Raw genomic sequence first — 19,140 nt, forward strand, 5'->3', positions numbered from 1 at the left:
ATTATTCTCATCCATAACACTTAGTGGAAACAGTCCAGTATAATTCTCTCACTGTGTTCTGTGCTTTTTAAAGTGACCTATTGTCATGGACCAAACTGTATCGGCAAATACAATAACATATACACTACATGGACACCCAGTTCTTGCTCCTGGGTCCTCAGCCTTATTAATCTACCAGAAATGCACGCAGAATTGCAAAAATGAGAAGAACAAGAAAGCAGTGCATCTTAATCTGAACAATTTCTGATTGCAGAGCCTCCAGGTACCAAAAAAAGGAAATAATTTGTTCCTAAGAATGAAATAAAGCTGTACAGGAGGAAGCAGAAAAGGAACTGTAGAATTCTGAAAACAGAAATTGGGGATTGGTGGAAGAAAATAAGCTTTAAAAACCAGTATCTGCTCGACATTATTATTTACAACTACTATTTATGTAAAGAGATTTCCGTATTAACGGTTTTGGCACACCATGTCAGGTTTCCATGTCTTTATAATGTCCTTGGATGTCTATGATAAACATATTCTAAACTCCACAGTCAAGGGTCTAGCTTTGATTCTCCTCACTGAACGGGGAGAAAAGCAATGAAACTTATCATTACTTTCAATGGGAGCAGATATAAATAAATTTTAAACTCAAGTCTACAAGGGCACAGAATTCCTGATTCTTTTCTCAGATCCAAGCTCTAGGCACACAGTCTTCTGTCTGGGGAAAAACATTACCTAAATATCAGTATCTCATGCCGGTTTTGATGAATTAAGATATTCTACTTGATTCCCCGCTGTTTCGTCCAAAAGATGCATACCTTGTGTAGAACTTGTGACATTCCCACCAGGCCACATGGGTATTTCAGATACCTTACAGTGTCTAAAGCAACCTTACAATCTTCTGTTTAGACAACTTAAACCTACTTTTCATACCTAAATAATTTGGTTATACAACATCATAGACAACTTCTTTAGTCTGTCAGGATAGTAAGCACTTGTTTAGTTTTGAGTGGTATAATCAGACCTTATCTCGGAGAGGTGTAGTAGGTTTCCCTATTAAGGGTGAAGAACAAAAATATTCAAGTAGCAGACATTGTACTAGACTCTAAATGCCCTACCTCTGTTGTCAAAATAATAATAAATAATTTATATGGCTTAGAACAACTTAATCTTGCGGTCTGTGGCAGATCATAGATACAATGTTTTCAGAGAATATGTTCCAGACAGTGCACAGAGCATTACTTCTTGACAGAAGAAGCATTATTGATTTCCAGGGACCATAACATTGATCATCTTTTTGTGTTTTCTCTCATGATAAATTATCTGTTGTTAATATATTACTTGATCTTTCTTTCCAAGGAAATGTCTTGCCTTTTGTGATCCCAGTTTTATTTAAAATGCCTAGAATGTTCATGAGTCACTTGTGGCATCACTTGATCATAAGCCAAAACCTATTGCAAAAGAAATTTCAACACATTGTACACCCTTCCATTTTAAGTTCTGCTATGCTTGCCAAAAAGAAGGGATAACAATGATATTTGTCACATCCCAGGGGAAAGCAGCATAGTATGTTTGGACACCAGACTCCATGGCTCACAAGCAGATGCTAATGCCAGCCAACAGCAGTTCAAAAGGCATTTTCAATTTGAGGAAGTAAGAGGGATCACTATAACGCAACACAGCAGAATTGTTTTAGTAACACAAAGTATTAAAACCCGCCTTTCACCTTGAACAAAATTCCATAATCAAATTTTAAGGAAAAGGATAGGAATAACTTCATAACATCTTTCGCATTCAAAAATCATATTCAGTATGTACGTTAAACTTCAGTTGTAGAAGGTCACATCAGAATAGTCGGAAACTACCAACAATGAAATTGGTTACAATATCTAATTCACTGTTACATAAAATTTACGGTATAATAGCTAAGGAATGCATGTAATTTAAAGAGCTCCCCTATAGCAATCACTGAGACCGAACATATGCAGTATAATAAGTCTCATATCCATTGCATTTACTGTAGAGTGCAAGAGCTTTTTCTGTCAATTGAGAGCCCCTGGCTCAGCAAGATAGCCAGACTGTCACATTATTGTATAAATTAAATCATGAATGCCAATCAGAAGAAGTATTCCTTTTGATTTTCATTGGCTGTGTTTTGCACGCTGAGATCACTTTTCAGTGCAGATTCAGCACTGTCTTCATTTTCAGATCCTTTTGCCTCATTTTTTGAGTATATGCCTTTTTTTTTATAAACGCGTATGGCTATGGCAGTGATGCAAAGTAGGATGAATATCACGACTGCTATCACACCTAGGAGAAGGAAAGAGAATAAAAAAATCAAGAGAAAGATAGACAAATAATAACTCATAGGCCAGAAAGCAGGGCAAAGAAGGCATGACCCCACCACATAATGGGGGGGGGGTTGCAGGGAAGCCTGAGAAATAAGAAGACATAGATGCTTTCAAACCAGAAATGGCACTGGTATGAACTTCATGGTAATTGTTTTGAAGTTTTGCACATTATTACCATTAAAAAAAAAAAAAAAAAAAGAACTTTGCTTTATATATATGTATATATACTATAATTTTTGAAAATTTGAATGGAAGACCAGTAGGTGCCTTAGGGTACTGTAGATGAGAGGGTGTCTTTTCCTCCTTCATCATTAGCCCCTAGCTCTCTGCCAGGCTGAGAACTCAAGACACTGCAGATTTGAGGAGCTGTTCTTCAGGGACCTTCCATCCAGACAATGGGATGTCATGAAGAGCACTACCATGACTTTCTCCTTTTCCCTCACTCCTTTGAGTATTGGACAAAGTACTCTTCCTTTCCTCGGTCACTCATGTTGCTCAGGACCCTTTCTCATGTCATATGTCATCAGGAGGGAAGGGGACACATGCCCCTTCATCAGCTTTCACCTGCCAATCAGCTCTGGGTCTGAGGAAGGAATTTGGAGAGCAGAGGCAAAGCAGAACAGGGTGAGGACAAAGATACCAGTCCGGAACTCTGAACCATGTCCTCTCTCAGGTCTGCCTGTGTACAACAGAAGTCCAAGCCTCAGAACTTTTGCAGTAAAAATGGTTGCACAGAATTAGTCCCAGTCATATCCAGTACTCCACACAAATTAAATCAGACCACAGATGACTAGTTCTGACTAAACAATGCAGTTAACATGGAAACTTTGTAAAAGAAAATGAAAAGAGTTCATCATAGGGACCCCAGTGGAAATTTGCCAGTGTTTATAGACACCTACTATCAGGTTAAATGGGACAGAAATTCTAATGTTTATTCTACCTCACAGAAGAAAAGCCCAACTCTGTTTGACTGCCTTTGGTACGTCATAATGGGATGAAGAAATTTTCATGATCTACATTAGCTAGGACTCACATTTCTCTGCATCATTATAATGAATAGACACTGATTAAAACACAAGAGTACTAAAATCAAGGCTCACGTTGTGTTCAGGATGAAATAATATAGGTTTGACTCATACCGTTCCCTTTAGGTTTGTGGCACTTGTTCTGACATTCTGTGTGTGTTTTTGCTTTGCATAGCTACATGACATAGGGTTCATAAGGAAACAAGGTCCCTGCGTAAACAGATGACAGTGAGCAAGCTTCTTTTTGAAACAGCTTTAACAGCCTTATCCGGCAGGGTAAAATCATTATCAGTACAGCCACCTGCATTATGGTGTTCTAGCTGACCAGTTAGACAGCAATGGGGCAGGAGCATAAGCTTCATGTAGATGACTCATCAGGTACAACATACCTAACATGTAAGAGACTAAATGGAATAGGCACTTAGTTTTAAAGGCAAGTATTTAAGGTTTGTTGAACTGTTACCATGGTATGCTGCTCCTAGCACAGCAGATTAAGAAAAGAGATACATCCCACAGAGATAAGCATGACCTTATAGACTTCCAGCCCATCTCCTCTCTTCCTCATTCATCCTCTCATGATGGTCTCAGGCCCTCAAGTTCATGAGTTGGAGACTGAGCAGGAGAGGAAGTTGAGAAGAAATGAAACAGAAGGGAAGCAGAAAATGCTTGTCAAAGAGGTAGAAAGCAAGACTAGACTGCAGGGAGGAAAAAAAGCACTAAAGGGTCTGGGAAACAGTTTTTATGCAATGGCTCAGTTGGACTAGATGAAGGAACAATCTGTGACATAACTTGGCCACTACTGCAAGAAAAATAAAAATGCATAGCTCCTTATTGCTGTAATTAAAAAGAGACCATCCAACATTCAGCATTTGTCTTTTTTTTTCAGTCTTTAATATGAGTAGCCATCCTTAACAGTAGGAATATAAACTTTTTGCTGTAGTATCTTCTTCTCTGGAGTAGACTCTATAATCTAAGTAAATCTTATTCTTATTTAGGTTAAATAGAACAGTCATTCCTTTGTTTCACTGTCACAGTATATATCCCCTGTAAGTGCCTGTCTAAAATCTTGCCTTGTGTGAGGTAGTTGAATTGGTACAGTTCTCAGTAGTACTCATTTAAGGGTACTTACATTAAAATTTACTGAGTGTTGTACAGGTTGCTTTATTTTGACTTTTAAACAACCACGGTTAAGCATTAGAAAAAATGTGAGTGCATATTCCTAAACGTGTTCAATAACAATAAACATATGAAGTTATTATTATCTTAGAAAGATGGTAACTATTGTAGCTTGAAGTTCAAAAATTACTTTGTTGTTGGTACACTTAAAAGTCCTCACCCACACTAAATTACCTAGAACATAAAATGATCTTTATGTACAGATACTTATCTAAAATAATACTTATTTTTTGAAACAGCAAAGTAATTTTTCACAAAATTAGACATGTAGAAGCACTCAGAAACCATATTTTTAAATTCTGACCTCACTGAATTCACTGGTAAAATTCTCAGTCTGTGAGTATAAAAATATACAGACATAAATATCACTTTACAAGCAAGGAAGCTTCTAGGTTTTATTGCCTCTTATTTCAGTATCTTTAGCACTACTGTGTTAAAGATCACTGACCACGCAGTGCACTGTTGGGAGGCACTGACCATAGCAGGTACCATTATTTAAATGGCTGACATACAAGTGACTGCAGGTTCTTATCTTAACTCCACCTTCCATAGGCCTAAATGCTTTTATCTTCTGCGAAGCCTTGGCAGCTTTATTCTGCTAAATCCCACTATGTCATTTGTCTGCTGAGGCTTTGAAAACCCTTAGAAAGGAAACTTACTCATAGAATATAAAAGATGGAGGGGATGATATTTCCCTCCCCCTGACCTTTTTCTGTTGAAGTAACCAATGGAAATTGAAACAGTGAACGATACTAAGAAAATGTCTTCATGAGTGAAAACAAGTTTCCTTCCCTTGCTTCCTCCCAAGAGAATAAATACCACCAGAAATTCTCACAGGGGAAGATTGTCACAGGAGACAATATTATTCCTTGAAAGAAAAAACCTGACTGACATAGTCATACACTTTCTTCAATACTGGTGGCAGGAATTTAAGTTCTCCTGAGGGTCCCCAATCCCAAACTCTCCATATTAGGGCTCACTTGAGTGCTCTTCATTCCTGCCAAAGAGACAGATCTAGTAGGCTTCCCCACTACAACAGGGACGGTTCTTGGCTTAAGCACAATCAGTCAGAAAGACACAGTAATGGTACCTGAGTGTCCTGATTATCACTTCTGTACTTTAAGCACAAGAGATCTGTCCTAAGCTTTATACCTTATTTGTTCTGATAGGCATAAAAAGTAAAGAGATCGTCAACATATCTACTTTAGGAGTAATTGAACTGTATATGGTTCTTTCTCTATTCCTCTGTTAAAAAAAGATGTTTTGAAAAAAGTTTGTGGATGATCATTTGTAGTTCTATTTGAGCTGATAAAAGTGGCAAAAGAAATAGTAAAAAAATGGAGGAGAAATGGTATTTCAAATCAACAGCAATTCTTTTTTATTATTATTATTATTTTAACATGCATTTTATTTTTAAGCTGTTAATCAATACAAGTGATAGTCTGTCCAAGAGTACGTTGTTTTCCAAATGTGGAACCAGAATTAAATTTGCCTCAGACTGTCAAATGATTGATTGAAGCCACGTCAGACCAAATTTTCTCAAGAAAAGTCTGTGTTGCTTAGATCTATTAAAGAGCATTTTGAACTTGATTGTGTAGCAAAACCTGTTTTTTTCTCATAGTAAAGGAGCAAAGAATGCTCTTTCTTAAACATATGTTATTTGTCACAACATATCCAAGTACTTATTTAAGTTGTAGACGCTAGGATCAGGCAGGCTGGAAACCTGTTCTTAGTATCTTGTGTTTCAGTGGAGTGTTCCAATGTATATGAACACTGATGGCATAAATATAGGTAATAAGAAAATTTGAGAGCTATTGATTGCATTCAAAACCAAGGCTTGATTTTTTTCTGTCTACCACTTCTACCACTTGTAATAAAATGAAGCCCTTCTTACCAGTTTCTTTATGCACACAAAACTAAACTGGCTTCACTTCAGCATTGAAAGACTCACAGTTATTAACAAAAAAGTCCCTATTACCTCCAATAATTGCAGAGTCACTTCTGATTGCATTAGCTAAGGGTTCTCCCTCATCTATTGGTCCAGACTGATCTGCAGCAGAAAAAAAAGGAAAGTGACTGACACATAGAAAAAGGGTTTTCAAGAAATTCTCACATGGTAACAACTCGTACAGTACGGTAGAGTGGCAGTAGTGCGGATCCATAAGAATGCAAAGAAGAGTCATGTAGATGGTACTTTCCAGAGATAAAGAGAAAAAAGTGAACATTCAGAGGAACAGAGAAAGGCTAGAAAAAAGGAAGAATGTACATATAAAAGAAAATTATTTTTCAAACTACTCCTGAGATGTTATCCCACATGGAAAAAAAAAGAAAGACAATTGTGATTCAGGTCATGAGTAGTACTCTATTTATATTTTCCTTCAGAGATCAGAACAAGTGATAACCATATGCTACCTGCAAATGAATGGGTTGTTTCACTTGATGTTGAGTCAGCTCCAGTTAAAGTACCACAGTTAGATTCAGTGAAGCGTCCCTTTACAATGATGGGGGCTGAGCTGCTGTGGTGCAGTGCAGCTTTCAAAGGAGCAATGTGGTTGAACTGCACTGAAGAGAGACATCCAATAAACCCCTGAGAGTTTGCCTTCATAGTCTCCTCATCTACATCACCGTTTTCTGTTAATCAAAAGGAACAGAACACAATTAATCGCAGTGCAAATGTACAAAATAAAGTGACAGAAGAATAAATGAATAATTAACCTGTGTTCCTCTGAGTATATTTGAGCTACAGCAACATATGTAGATTCACTGAATCCCTTTCTTGTCTGTCTTTAATGAAAAAACAGTCAGATACATTCACATACCCCCTTTTTTTTTTAACAGATGACAGTTGCTAGTCTGATGAGGCAAATGTTTTTAACTTATAAGTTAAAACTTTTGGACTTGCAAGTTCCAAAGCAAAAAAATTCAAATGTAAATAAAATATTTATATTAGAATACAACATGTTTTCATTTTGCAAAAAAGATAAGGATGAAGCACACATTCAGGAAAAATACATATTTTATTAGATTTCTATTCATAAATACGTACATTATCGGATCATATTCTTTCCACAGATTCATATAGTCACTCCATCCCATCACTATCAAGTCTGTCAAAATAAAAGTTCTCTGAAGACCTCAAATCCTGGAAATCTATCCAGATATTTTCTGTGAAATTCTAAAAAATTAATATTCCAATTTATTGTACATTTTAAACATGATACCACTATCTTTCACACTAAAAAAAAAAAACAATAAAACCAACAGACAGAAGCAAAAAAAACCCCTTCTTATTCTCTCAAGCTCCCTTTCTGAATGGATGTACTCTGTCAGAGCTCCCTATTTATTTACCAGCTGATGCTCACTAATGCACTACTTTGGAAATGGAAAAAAAGTTTATTTGCTCTGACACTTCTAATTTAAGCAAAAACTCTAAAAAACCCCCACTAATTATTCAAAGAGGACCCTTAAGGGAAGTAAGTTTTCAAGTTTTGTGCAAACAAAATGCAAATTTCATCTCACTCATTTGCACTCCAACTTATGGTAGCACGCATGAATGAACCTATGATCTTTACAATGGCTACCATAACAACTTTTAATACCGGTGTATAATGGACTTCTCAATACAGTGAGGTTAACAGTGAAAACTGAGCTCATGTGTTTTGGTAAAATGTTAAAAAATAGCACATTAATGTTTTCCTCAACTACTCTCTGCTTACCGCAATGATGATGTGTTATTAGATGGATGTCAGCCAAGAGTTTGTTCATCTACACTGATGGATTACATAAAAAGTTCGATGTTTAACTACCTCTGTTCTCTCTACAGCATACACTGCTTCTGATGATTGCTAAACTGAAGTATGTGCTAGATCTGAATGTCTTAAGAAAAAGACTAACCTGAAGTGTCAAGAAAAAAATGTCCAAAACCCCTTGTGATAAAAATACATATCTCTAACTACAAGTAGGATTGAAAACCTCAGGAGTGAAGTGTTTTCTATTATTTTCTAGTTTCCTATACAAACAATTTCGTAAACATTGTATGTGTATAATATGAAAAGAAATTAAATATTTAAAATCCTTAGGGTTCACTTGACTCATTAATTAAAAAAATGCTGCTGGGTTAAAGCAAAACTTCTTATTAGATCAAGTAATCTTGCTGGTAAAAGTGATAAGGTTTAGGGAAGACAAACCCTTCTCCACTTCAGTGCTTAAGTCAAATTTAACTGGCTGAAAATAGAACACAGACTCATACACAAGTTGTTTATCAGAGACTGTATTTTATAGTAAACTGCAGTTATGCATCCTTAAGCATCTTCATAGCAATTAATTTGCTAAGTGTACTCAAATTTTTTCAGCAAAGAAAGACAAAATTAGTCCACTTATATTGTCTTTTTAAACAAAAAGAGCAAAAGCAAAACACAAACTCAGTAACACTGTCTTGAATTCTACTTCAAGCATCTTTCCTCTGTGAAGTAATACTAAAAGTCAGCAGACATACAGCTCCTAGCAAAACATTTTAAGATAAGAATTGTGCAATCAAAAGATTATTATTCATAACAGGCTTTCATGATGTCGAAGATTTCAGAATTTTTCGTGTTCCTTTAAAATCTCACCTTGTCTCAAAATTAGACCAGTCCATAATACTTTGGGTGAACTATTGGCCGATGGGTCAGGCTGAAAGCATTATAGTAAATAGGGTTGCATCAGGCTGGTGGCCAGTCACCAGTAGGATTCCCCAGGGCTCAATTTTAGGCCCAGCGCTCTTCAGTGTTTTTATAAATTATCTGGATGCAGGAGTCGAATGTACACCATCTAAGGTTGATGGTGATACTAAATTAGGAGGAGCTGTGGACTCCTTCAAGGGTAGAGAGGCCTTACAGAAAGTTCTGGATAGACTAGGGAGCTGGGCAATCACTAAACATATGAAATTTTACAAAAGCAAGTGCTAGATTCTCCACCTGGGATGGGGTAATCTTGGTTATACATAAAATTGGGGCATGAGAGGCTGGAGGGCAGCCCTGCAGAAAGAAATCTGGGTTGATGGCAAGTTTGATATGAGTCAACAGTGTGCCCTAGCAGCTAAAAGGGCCAACTGTGTCCTGGGGTGCCTCAAGCACAGCATAGCTAGCCAGTCGAGGGAGGTGGTTGTGACACTACACTGCACTGGTGTGGCACCACCTGGAGTATTGTGGGCAGTTGTGGGCGCATCAATATAAGAACGACATCAAACTATTAGAGTGTGTCCAGAGGAGGGTGACCAAGATAGTGAAAGGTCTCAAGGGCAACACTTATGATGAGCACCTGACATTACTTGGTTTGTTCAGCTTCGAGAAGAGAAGGCTGATGGGTGAGCTTATGGCAGTCTACGACTTCCTCAAGGGAGGCAGTTAAGGAGGAGGTGCTGATCTCCTCTTTCTGGAGACCAGTGATAGAACACAAGGAAATGGAATGAAGCTGCATCAGGAGAAGTTCAGATAGAACATCAGGAAAAATGTCCTCATTGAGAGGGTGATCAGTCACTGCAGCCTCTGTGGTGGTGGTCGTGGCAGGGAAGTGGTCATGGCAGCAAGCCTGTCAGAGTTTAAGGGAGCATCTGTACGATGCTCTTAGTCACATGGTTTAGTGTTAGGTAGTCCTGTGAGGGGCATGGAGTTGGACTTGCTGATCCTTATGGGTCCCTTCCAACTTGAGATATTATATAATTCTACGAGTCTACGAATCTCCTCAGTAGAAAAAATTAATGCATATTTGACTTTCACATTTAAAATACCAGCTGGAGGTACTAACAATGTGCCTGGAATGGACTGCCATAAAATATCTCATTTGTGCAACAAGCTTGTGTTGGTTTGAAAACATTATAGCCAGGCTTTTTTCATTAGAAGTGCTTATTACAGTTAAAAATAATTATTTCTATACACCCACTGATTTCAGTTGAATCGTATATGGTTTGTTGCTTGGTTGTTTTTTTTTTCCCTGTGGTTAATATGTGACCACATAAATGCCATTATGCTGCTGGGTTTTTTTAAATAGGAAGAAATACAACATTATTTTACTGAAGTTTACTTATGATTCAAATTGAAGTGACAATGAGGGGATACATTACTGAAAAATAAATCATTAAACAATATTTTTTCTTATTTTTGTGCACAAAACAATGCCTTTAAAACCACTTCAAAATAGTCTAGGCCCCTTTTCCTTAATTTGTTTTTTTGTTGCAGCAGCTTACTGAAAAGCCAATAAAGAAAGCAAAGAAGTCATAAATAGTTCTGTCATTGAGACTTTTCAACTGTTGCTTTTTCAACAATATAAATCCAGTAATCAAGAGTCACAGGTGGGTGTTATTTGTGGAACTGTCTTTTGTCACATTGCTGAGATTGGGTTAAAAAAAAAATTAAAACAAAACATCAGAAACTTTTTTTTTTTTTTTTTAAATCAAACTAAAGCATCTCCATTAGATCCCTGAATATTGATTATTTTTTTTTTTAAATACTGGTATTTTGTCCAACATTGCAAGACTGTGGAAACTTTCTCAGCAAGCTCTCTAGCCTAGACTTCAAGAGAGCAGATTTTGTCCTCTTCATGGAACTGCCTGACAGAGTACGACGTGATACAGTCCTGGAGGGAAGAGGGGCCCAGGAAAGCTGATCAATATTCAAGGATCACCTCCTCCAAGCTCAGGAGCGAGGCACCCCAATAAGTCAGGCAAAAACTTGAGAAGGCCTGTGTGGATGAACAAGGAGCTCCCGAACAAACTCAAAGAAAAAAAAAGGAAGTCTACAGAGGGTGGAAACCAGGACAGGTAGCCTGGGAGGAATAGAGAGAAATCATCTGAGCAGCCACAGATCAAGTCAGGAAAGCCAAAGCACTGACAGAATTAAATCTGGACTTCTACGGGTATGTCAGTAATAAAAGGAAGACTAGGGAAAATGTGGGCCCTTTCCAGAAGGAAATGGATGACCTGGTTACCTGGGATACGGAGAAGCCTGAGGTACTCAACAGCTTTTTGCCTCAGTCTTCACCAGCAAGTGCTCCAGCCACACTGCCCAAGTTGCAGAAGGTAAAGGCAGGGACTGTCAGAATGAAGAACTGCCTGTTGTAGGAGAGGATCAGGTCTGAGACCATCTAAGGAACCTGAAGATGCACAAGTCCATGGGACCTGGTGAGATGTACCCCCAGATTCTGAGGGAACTGGCAGATGAAGTTGCTAAGCCACTATCCATCATATGTGAGAAGTCGTGGCAGTTCAGCATAGTTCCCACTAATTGGAAAAGGGGAAACATAACTCTGATTTTTAAAAAGGGGAAAAAAGGAAGACCTTGGGAATTGCAGACCAGTCAGTCTCACCTCTGTGCCCAGAAAGACCATGGAGGGGATCCTCCTGGAAACTATTCTAGGGCACATAGAAAATAATGAGGTGATTGGTGACATCCAACATGGTTTCACTAAGGGCAAACCATGCCTGACAGATTTGATGACCTTCTATGACGGGTTTACAGCATTGGTGGGTAAGGGAAGAGGAACTGACGTCATCTACCTGGACTTGTGCAAAACATTTGACACTGTCCCGCACAACACCTTTGTCTCTAAACTGGAGAGACATAGATTTGTTAGATGGACCACTCAGTGGATCAGGAATTGGCTGGATGTTCACACTGAAAGAGTCACGGTCAACAGCTCGATGCCTGAGCGGAGACCAGCGATGAGTGAAATTGCTCAACTATCAGTATTGGGACCAGAGGTGTTTAATATCTTTGTCAGCAATGTGGACAGTGGGACTGAGTGCACCCTCAGCAAGTTTGCTGACACCAAGCTGTGTGGTATGGTCAACACTGGAAGGGAGGGAGGCCATCAAGAGGGACCTTGAAAGGATTGAGAGGTGGGCCTCTGCAAAACTCATGAAGTTCAACAAGGCCAAGTGCAAGGTCCTGCACCTGGGTCAGGGCAATCCCAAGCACAAATACAGGCTGGGTGATGAGTGGATTGAGAGCAGCCTTTCACAAAAGGACGTGGGGGTGCTGGTAGATGAAAAACTGAATATGAGCTAGCAATGTGTGCTCACAGCCCCAAAGGCCAACTGCATCCTAGGCTGCATCAAAAGAAGCATGGCCAGCAGGTCAAGGAGGTGATTCCCCACTTCTACTCTGCTCTGGTGAGACCACACCTGGAGTACTGTGTTCAGCTCTGGGGCACCCAGCACAAGAAAGACATGGAGCTGCTTGAGCGAGTCCAGAGGAGAGACACAAAGATGATCAGGGGGTTGGAGCACCTCCTCTATGACAACAGACTGAGACACCTGGGGGTTCAGCTTGGAGAAGAGAACGCCCCAGGGAGACCTGGTAGTGGCCTTTCAGCACTTGAAGGGAGCCTACAGGAAAGGTGGGGAGGGACTTTTTTATCAGGAAGGGCAGTGATAGGACAAGGGGTAACGGTTTCAAACTGAAAAGGGGTAGATTTAGATAAGATATTAGGAAGAAGTTCTTCACTACAAGGGTGGTGAGACACTGGAACAGGCTGTCCAGGAAGCTGTGACTGCCCTCTCACTGGAAGTATGGAAGGCCAGGCTGGATGCGGCTTTGAGCAATCTGGTCTACTGGAAGATGAACTAGATGATCTTTAATGTCTCTTACAACCCAAACCATTCTATAATTCTATGATTCTATGATACTTTTTCTCCAAAAAATTATCCTGAAAAGATTCTCTATCGGAAGCAAGGCTTGACAACCTTGGTTGACTAAATTAAAAATCTGACGAAATAAAATCCAAAAAATGTTTCATATAAATGTTCTGGAGTACAATTATATATACTTTAAATTGTGGGATCTGCATAAAAATGTATATTTTACGCTAACAGGCTTATATTAAAGATTTTTCTAAACCAAATTTAAAAGATTGAATTTTACAATTTTATTATTATATGAATTCCCAAATTCATATCGTAGAAAAAGCTGCACAAAGAGAAATGGACATTTTTAAAGCAACTGTTATTTAGCATGCGCTTCACTGCGGCACTTTTTTGGGAGCAGCCAGATCTTATTGTTTTAAAACACCGATTTTCATATTAACAATCTGAATTATCACAATATTTTTGTGTATCAGTGGAGTTCATTGACAGTTTTGCAATTCCATCATTCCTTTATCAATAAAACTATAATAATAATACCTCTTAAGCAAGCTGTGCGATAACTAATTATCCTCAAAGATATTCCCATAAAGACAGAACTTTTAGCATTTCAGAGACAAACAAACCAATATAAGAAAGATAATTTCACTACAAATAGAATGGAATAGTTTGAATATACAGAAATTTCATTTCAAATACGGGTTTAAAACTTTTTAATGGATTAACAGGCTTTCTTATTAAGTGTCTAGTGATTTTTTTTTTTTATTTATCACTGAAATATACAATTTGAATTTTTTTGAGAGGTTAGCTTAAAATCACACCTTCTTTTTGGCTGGTGAAACTTTGTGTATAAATCAGACCTAAATAAATCTTGTTGATAGCATATCTTTATCTCATTTGGCATGGAAAGGTTAACAACTCTCACTGAAGAAAATGGTCACCCACAGCTCCCCACCCTCACCCTGGGGAAGGCTAGGAAGGTTTGTCCTGGGCAAATGTGGATTTATTCAGGGAAAGTAAATTATTTAGTGGATTGGTCTAAAAGGAAAGATATCTACAGCCTTCTTACAGTTTGGGGTGCTTTGAGAGAAAATATCTTCTCAGAAGGAAAGCAGAAACATAAAAAGAGCTTTGGCTTGCATTCTGTCAACTGTGTGGCTGAGTGTGTTGCTTCTCTTTTCCCTCACCTGTTTCACTGAATCCCAGCTGGGCCTAGCTCCCTGACTATTTTGTCACAACATCGCATAACACAAATTCAGAAGTAGATATGGCACTTAGGGACATGGTTTAGTGGGCACGTTGGTGTTGGATTGATGGTTGGTCTTGAGATCTTTTCCAACATCAATGATTCTATGTTTCTATAAGTCTTTATATCGGAAGGCTTAGGTTCTGGGAAGTGAGGGAGAACACTGATTTTTTTTATTTTTTTTTTCCCCTGGGAATTCAAAACTAGTTCAGCAGCTAACTCTCAGATTTGCTTTCAACAAAAAACTGAGCTATGCACAACTACAGAAGAGCTCAGAAGAGTACTTCTTCAAATGAAGATGATTCTTAGAAAATCCATAGCTTTCTGTCCTACTTTAAAACTTGTTTTTCCTGAACATTTCAAAGTACAAGAAATATATGATTTCATATTTTGTTACTCCTTCTGTTTAGACCTCTTCAACACAGCAAACACTCATTACCTTTTTCCATTGCTTTCACAAAGTCTCTTTCCATCTCTAGACATGATTTCACAGGAATCAGGACCCAAAGCAGTCAGATTTATAAAAGAAACAGCAGTTCTTCAATAGCATCTCTCCTTTGAAAGGGAGAGAAGTATAACATATGTTTTCTTTGGGACAGATTATGTAAATTGAGCCAAATTGGGCTGAGTGGCCCCAAAAGTCATTATAACTTCATGCTTCACACTACTGTGATAATGCAAAGCATAATATAACAGAAGAAATCCTCACCTCTGAATTTTTACAACAGTGTGGTTTCATTGGAGGAGAAAAACATTGGTTCTGATCAAAAAAGACTTTTATTTGCCTAAAAAATGTCCATTTCATTATATTGCATAAAATAGATTTTTATGTAAATTGATTCAAGCTTTGATATGGAATTTAATAACAAAGATAACAAAACCTTTAATTCTGTACTGGTCACTGTAGTATTGCCTTTATGAGAGTATGACTGCAATAGACTACTACACTTCAAAACATTATGAATTGTCTGAGTGGTGCAGTTGATTCACAGAGGGACCTTGACAGGCTTGAAGTGGGGCTGATGCAAAGCTCATGAAGTTCAACAAAGCCAACTGCCAGCTCCTGCACCTGCATTGGGGCAATCCCTGGTATCAGTACAGACTGGGGGATGAATGGGTTGAGAGCAGCCCTGCAGATAAGAGCTTGGGGGTACTGGTGAATGAAAAGTTGTATATGAGTTGTCAATGTGTGCCTGCAGTCCAGAAACCCAATTGTATCCTGGACTGCACAACAACAGTGGCCAGCAGGTTGAGGGAGGTGATTCTCCCCCTCTACTCAGCTCTGGCGAGACTACACTCAGAGTACTGCGTCCAGTTCTGGGGTTTCCAGGAAAAGACAGACATGAACCTGTTAGAGCAGGTCCAGAGGAGGGCCACATGCATGTTCAGAGGGCTGGAACACCTGTCTTATGAAGTAAGGCTGAGAGAGTTGGGGTTGTTGTTCAGCCTGGAGAGAAAAGGATCTGGGGACACCTTATTGCAGCCTTTCAATATATAAGAGCAGCTTATAAGAAAGATGGAGAGAGACTTTTTGCAAGGGTCTGTATGCCAGGACAAGGGGTAACAGTTTTAAACTGAATGAGGGTAGATTTAGATTACATATGAGAAAAAGGCTTTTAATGATGAGGGTGATGAGACACTGGAACAGGATGCCCTGAGAAGATGTGGATGCCTCGAGAAGTTGTGGATGGCCCATCACTGGAAATGTTCAAGGTCAGGTTGTATGAGGCTTTGATCGATCTGATCTAGTGGAAGGTGACCCTGCCTATGGCAGGGGGGTTGGAACTAGAAGTTCTTTTAAGGTCCCTTCCAACTCAAACCATTGTGTGATTCTATGATCTTATACATCAGCCTATTAAATTTATACTTGAAATATCACATTTAAATATCTCTCAATTAATCCCCTTGTATATCTATTTTTCCAAACAATGATAGGTCAGAAATAATCTTATGCTTCTCTGTTGTGAAATTGAACTGAAGATTTCAGGAAGTCCTGAAATAGGAGAGGGTATATTTAGAACTGATTTGGGTGTGGGTGTGTGTGCATGTATGTACACATATGTGTGACAGAAAGAGTTTAACTCAAATTTTTACTCAGAATAGAGTAGAAAACTAATTTCACACACATTTTGTTGTGGTTTTACATTATGTGAATGTAGATAGAGGTCAGACAGAAACTGGTGGAGACTTACTGCCTCCCATCCAATGGCGTGATGGAATATTTCAGATAGTGCTTTGCTTGTCAGTAGGAGATTCTTTGTGAAAACATGACAGTGTTTTCTACTGTCATGGCCAGGACAATATTTCTGGGTCTGTTACAATGGCAGAAACATTGATTTACCAAAGCTGTTATGTTATTCCCAAAGGTAGTATACAAAAAGTGGTAGATATGCAGATCCTGGAGGTACGTAGTAATAAAATTCCTCTAAACTAAACCCCATACAACTGAATGCAAAGAAAACACTTCCTCAATTTTATGGTTTAGGGTAGGTATTATAAAAAAATACATAAACAGTTCCTTAAGCCTGGGGGAGACAGGTAGAGTAATATATCTTCTATACTAAGTTGAGATAAAAAACTTAATTCCTTCTGTGTCACGTATCACAGTTTTCTGAATTTATTTCTACAAAAAGCCTTTAATAACACTTTAGCTTACTTAAAGAGATTTTTGAAGAATGGAAAACCAACACTCCTTTGCAGGCAGTTTACTGGCTAAATGTTGAAACACCAAAGAGTTAGAGAGGGAATTGATTTTGGTAATGGTGATAACCTGTGTGCCATATGAAATCATAAAAAAATAAGATCTATACACTTAGATATAATCTTTTCCAATAATCCATATTTTGGTAAACCTATTTGTTCTACACATAGCCCAAGACCACATGTGTAAGGGTGAAAATAGTCTAACTAGAAGATGGTGAGAAGGTCAGTGCAGCCTTAGTTACTATATATCACACTCTACCAGCTCTGTTTTCATATTGTTGCCACAAAAAGTGCTATTAGAGGAAGAATGCACAAATGGACCTTTACTACTGAAAATGTAGCAACACAGACTTTAAATTACTTTAGAGGAAAGAGAAACATCCTTTAACTTTTCATCAGCACCACATCTTCCTCTATCACTGAGTTTTCCCAGTGTGATGGATGTGAAAACAGTAAGACCTTGAGAATTTTAGTTCAGGCTATTTTATTGTAACAAAATTGATAGATAAATTACATTTTGATGATTACTGCAGAGAAACAGACATCTTTTGATGAATGGTTGCTAGACAAAATATTTTGTCATAGCTTAAATTGTTTTCACAAAGTAACTCCAACAAAGATTTTGCTTACATTGCCTTATCCCTAACTGTTTACATCAAAATCTAATCACAGAAAGATTTTCAAATGCGGTACACGATTAACAGTATTCTATGCTCTTTGTGTGTGATTTCACAGTGATTTATTTTTCCCTCAGAGTAAAAAAATAAAAAAAGCGGTGTTTCATAATACTTGATTGCAAAATAAGAGAGAGAAGTGTGAAATTATTTTTAATGGAACCCACTTGATCATTTTTCAGGAAGTACTTACCCATGATTGTATTTGTATTTCAACAAGATTGAAGTTTCCACCTTGATTGTGACTCAGTGTCTAATTAAATCCAAGACCATAAATGTCTTTCAATGAGATTAGGGTTATTATTTTTTTATGTGCCGTGATGACATTTTGATCTATGTTCTAGAAAATCCTGTGGTGTTCTACTTACCTAAAATCTTGCCAAGTGTGAGAGACTTGATTGCATTGAATTCTGTTCCTGAAGACAGAACAAACTTCATTCTTTCGTTCTGGTTAACCTGCAGAATGTTGTGGTGAAGAACAAAGTAGGATGGAAGAATTATTAGTCAAAGTTTGCAAAAAATCAGATAATATCAAGGTTAAAAATAAAAGAAGCTGAAGCACGCTTTTTTTAGTAATAGCATAAAAAAACTAATCAGGAAATAGATGATCAGCTTCCTCAGGTCACCGATTATAGCTGTGATACTTCTTAAGCATCCCACTTAATAAGCCTTTATTTATCTTATTGATTTGGCTGATTCCTTCTTTTTCATCTATAAGATGAACAAAAATTATAAGCCTTCAAAAACATGAAAAAGGCTCTTTTCATTAAAAAACACACTCAACATTTAGTTCATAAAGATCAAGTATCATAATGTAAATGCTCTGCCTCCCAGGGTACCTCTAGAAATACTTGCCTTCAAGCCTTGTACCAATGCATAATTAGGCAACTTCAGCTCTACCTTCTAAATACTAACTTGTAACATCCAGATTTTTTAAATTTTAATTTAAAAAATGAAGACTTCTTTACATGCTAGTATCTACTATTAGTAAATCATTTTTTTCTTTTATCATCAAATTTACACAAAAAATTAATAAAATCTTTTTTCTTAATAGTCATATTTGTTTGATGTAAAAGGGACCAAAGAAAATTAGACAAATAGGTTTAAATTAGTATCAAAATGGTAATATATTTGTACTGTAGTTTGATGTGTAACTTGAAAGAAAAAACAAAATGCAAGACTCAAAACAAATGACAGCAGTCATACACATTTCACAGATCATGAAAATTTAACCATCAAACAATTAATTGTATTTTCATATAAAAAGATGAGGAGGTATTGACCTTTTAAAATAGATGAGATGATTGTCTATAGACAGAGATTGACTAACACAGACCTTCACTTTGCATCATGTTTCTGCTAGACT

At 37.7% G+C, this 19,140-nt stretch overlaps 1 protein-coding gene across 1 annotated transcript in view; it reads right to left on the reverse strand.

Annotated features, from left to right (window-relative positions):
* Positions 1-2,098: 2,098 nt before the first annotated feature.
* The window catches only part of CNTNAP4 (contactin associated protein family member 4), a 239,362-nt gene continuing 222,320 nt past the window's right edge, over positions 2,099-19,140 (reverse strand). Inside the window, exons 21-24 of the mRNA XM_086480489.1 lie at positions 18,143-18,230; positions 6,947-7,165; positions 6,513-6,584; positions 2,099-2,292 (exon numbers count right to left, since the gene is read on the reverse strand). Of these exons, the coding sequence (XP_086336615.1) occupies positions 2,099-2,292; positions 6,513-6,584; positions 6,947-7,165; positions 18,143-18,230 (573 nt within the window). The remainder of the gene's footprint in view (positions 2,293-6,512; positions 6,585-6,946; positions 7,166-18,142; positions 18,231-19,140) is intronic.

This window comes from Leptosomus discolor, chromosome Z (genome assembly GCF_034619465.1).
Source record: "Leptosomus discolor isolate bLepDis1 chromosome Z, bLepDis1.hap2, whole genome shotgun sequence".
Classification (NCBI taxonomy): domain Eukaryota; kingdom Metazoa; phylum Chordata; class Aves; order Leptosomiformes; family Leptosomidae; genus Leptosomus; species Leptosomus discolor.